Below are 2,971 nucleotides of genomic sequence, written 5' to 3'. Positions count from 1 at the left end.
GTGTCAAAGGCCTTGCTGAAGTCCAGAAAGACTACATCCACCGCGACACCTGCATCCATGGCCTTTGTGACCTGATCGTAGAAGGCAATCAGGTTGGTCTGACATGATCTCCCCCTAATAAATCCATGCTGATTGCCCCTGAGCATCATTTCTGATGCCGGCCCATCACAAATGTGCTCCTTGATGATCTTCTCAAAGAGTTTCCCCAGGACTGAGGTAAGACTGACGGGCCTATAGTTGCCTGGGTCCTCCCTCTTCCCCTTCTTGAAGATAGTAAACTGTTAGTTCCCAGAGGAACTGAAAATGTTTTGAGGAATCTTTTTAAAGAAGCTGTCAGAGAATTATCAGATGTAATAGAACAGAAATATACTGTATAATTAGAAAACAAGCCAAGCAAATATGGCCAGACCAAAGTGCCAAGGCAATTGACATAGAGGTCTAGAAGGATATTTTTGCTCTCAATTTCCTATTTTAATATACTGAAGGAACTAACACTTCTAGTTTTTCTCCATTTCAAAAGGTAAAAGAAAGAAAATTAAACACACGTGTTTATCTGTAGGAAATTTCTGTGCAGGTAAACATGTATAAAAATGAGCTGTAAAATACAGTTTATGAAGTGAGGTATAACCACTTCCTAATTTTGATATATTTGTAGTTCCATATTTTGACAATAGTTAACTTTGCAACATTTTCAAAACTCTTTAGGAATAAATGAGGCTTTTCACAAAAAAACTCTTACCTCTCCACAGCACTGTTTTGCCAATTCCTCCAATTGTTTTTTTAGTAAATTAATGTTTTCATTTGACAAGCCTTTTGCATTTTTTAGCTCTATTTCAGGAACACTGGGAGAAGGAAATCAGAAGAAATGCATACATCAAGAATCAGATGCATATCAGAGAACATGCAGACTACAAAACAGGTTAATAAAAGGTTTTCTTGGCAGTGAGCCAACAATCACTATACAATACCCAAACAAGTAATTTACTGTCCACAAAACTGCTCAATAAAACTACTTTATACACAACAGTCCAGTTTCCTAGCTCAAAAGAGACTAAACAGTTACAACCAGCAGAACTGTCCGGATATAGCTGGCTGTGCTAAGTAGGCCTCTTACCAATAACTTCTTTTTTAAAAGACCATACAGGTTTCCTTCCCCAACCGCTGGGGTTAGGTTCCTGAAAGTTCCCATGGTTGGCAAAACTGTGGTTGGCAAGACAAAAGGCTTATTGGAAAAGTGGCAGGTGGCGGGATGACGCAGAGCCACAGAAAACCATGGTTACTCAAAACTGTATACTGCGGTAGCCAAAACGGTATATAGAATATTAAGCGTGGATACTCAAAACTGTGGTCAGCAAGGGAAACCTGTACTGAAAATGTGACACATATTACTGATTTGAGATATGGATGTTTTAGATATAGATTCCCTTATCTAATACACAGGCAATATAAAATTAGTCTGAGCCATACACTGTATTAGAATATATTAAGGTAAATAGCAGCATGATCTTTTAAAAGTTTAAGCTTCTTTAGGCATAAGAAAAAAAATCTGCAATTATGCTAGCTTAAATAATACAAACATTAAGGGTTGCCAAACCTTTTGTTTCAGGACATAATCAAATCCAAATCATCATTTGGTTAGGAATGTTTCCCTTTCCTATTCAGAAAACAACTGGTGCTCAAAAACAAATGGGTGTACTAAAGTGGAGTCACTTTTGCGTTGGAGCATGTAGTGGTGGACAACATCACAGGCAGATGTGCCGTATTACCTACTGGCATATTCGACCAGAGTAAACCTTATCCAGAAAATTATGGAAGTACTATCAAGGCCAAACCCTAGACAAGGACATATCACTTGCAATCTTGTTCTATAGTTTGAAAGAAAAATACCCATCAGTGCACCAAAAGGCTTATTCAGCACTGTACAGAACAGCAGGTTTAAATAGGGCAAGTGCATAACTTTAAAGATAATTATTTTGCCTCTTATTCAGTGAAGTCACATATTAACTGCAAGTCCTCAAGTAGATTCACTAATTTCTATAGGACACACAGTTCAAGCTGCACATGCGGTTATGTACCTTGCTGAACTGGAGCTTAAAATGCTAACTGACATTGTCAGCTGTGTCACATGAGGAATAATGAGGGATGATGTGTTTCAAGTGCACGATTCAGAAGGATTACTCATTGCCAGATGGATCACTCAAGAAGTCCCCCACTTCTATACCCCACGTCTAAAAAACAGACATGTTCAAGGCAAGAATAAAAGCAATAAACAAGATAAAATTAGAGGTGCACCAATACATCGGTCCCATATTGGATCTGCACCAATACAGGGATAATTGACAGTACCGGAAATTGGTTATTTTTGCCTGATGTGGCTGATAAATGCCCTGTGCACATGCACAGATGCAGCATGCATGTGGCCAGGAGCACAGCCTGGCAGTCTGGAGAGCAACATCTGGCTGTTAAGTCTGTTCTGGGGAAATGGGGGTGGGGAGAGGAGCATGGGGGGCAGATTGCAGCCCCCTCAGTGAGGGAGAGACTGGGGCAGGGGCAGGTGCTGTACAGCCAGAGCAGGGCAGGGTGTGGGGTTCACCTGAGGGTGCAGCTCCCATTGCTGCATATACCTGGGGAGGGCATGGTGGGGTACCCCCAGATCTGCACGTGGGATGGGGTGGGGCTGGATGTCACCAGGGGTGGTGCCATTCCTGGTGGGAGGTTGGGCCGGAACTGTGCTTGGGGCAGGTGGCAGTGGTGCTGGAAGGGAGCTATGGTGGGGGGGAGGGGCCATGGCAAATTTTGGGGTGACTGCAGCACTACCTGTAGCCTCCTCCAAGCACTGCCACTGTTCGCCTCAAGCACAGCCTGGCCGAGCCCCCCAGCTCCAGCCCGCAGCAGCAGCCCACCCTCACCCCATGCAGATCTGGGGGCACACGCTCCCCATGCCCTCCCAGGAAGCATGCAGCAGCAGAAA

The 2,971-nt window shown here is 43.3% G+C and overlaps 1 protein-coding gene across 1 annotated transcript in view; it reads right to left on the bottom strand.

Annotated features, from left to right (window-relative positions):
* The window catches only part of EIF2AK4 (eukaryotic translation initiation factor 2 alpha kinase 4), an 86,223-nt gene that overhangs the window by 76,918 nt on the left and 6,334 nt on the right, over positions 1-2,971 (bottom strand). Inside the window, exon 3 of the mRNA XM_019519926.1 lies at positions 740-842. Coding sequence (XP_019375471.1) covers positions 740-842 — 103 coding nt within the window. The remainder of the gene's footprint in view (positions 1-739; positions 843-2,971) is intronic.

Source organism: Gavialis gangeticus, unplaced genomic scaffold (assembly GCF_001723915.1).
Source record: "Gavialis gangeticus isolate Ggan-Ray unplaced genomic scaffold, GavGan_comp1, whole genome shotgun sequence".
NCBI lineage: Eukaryota > Metazoa > Chordata > Crocodylia > Gavialidae > Gavialis > Gavialis gangeticus.
The sequence above is the reverse complement of the archived record's forward strand: the minus strand, read 5'-3'. Positions and strand labels throughout refer to the sequence as shown.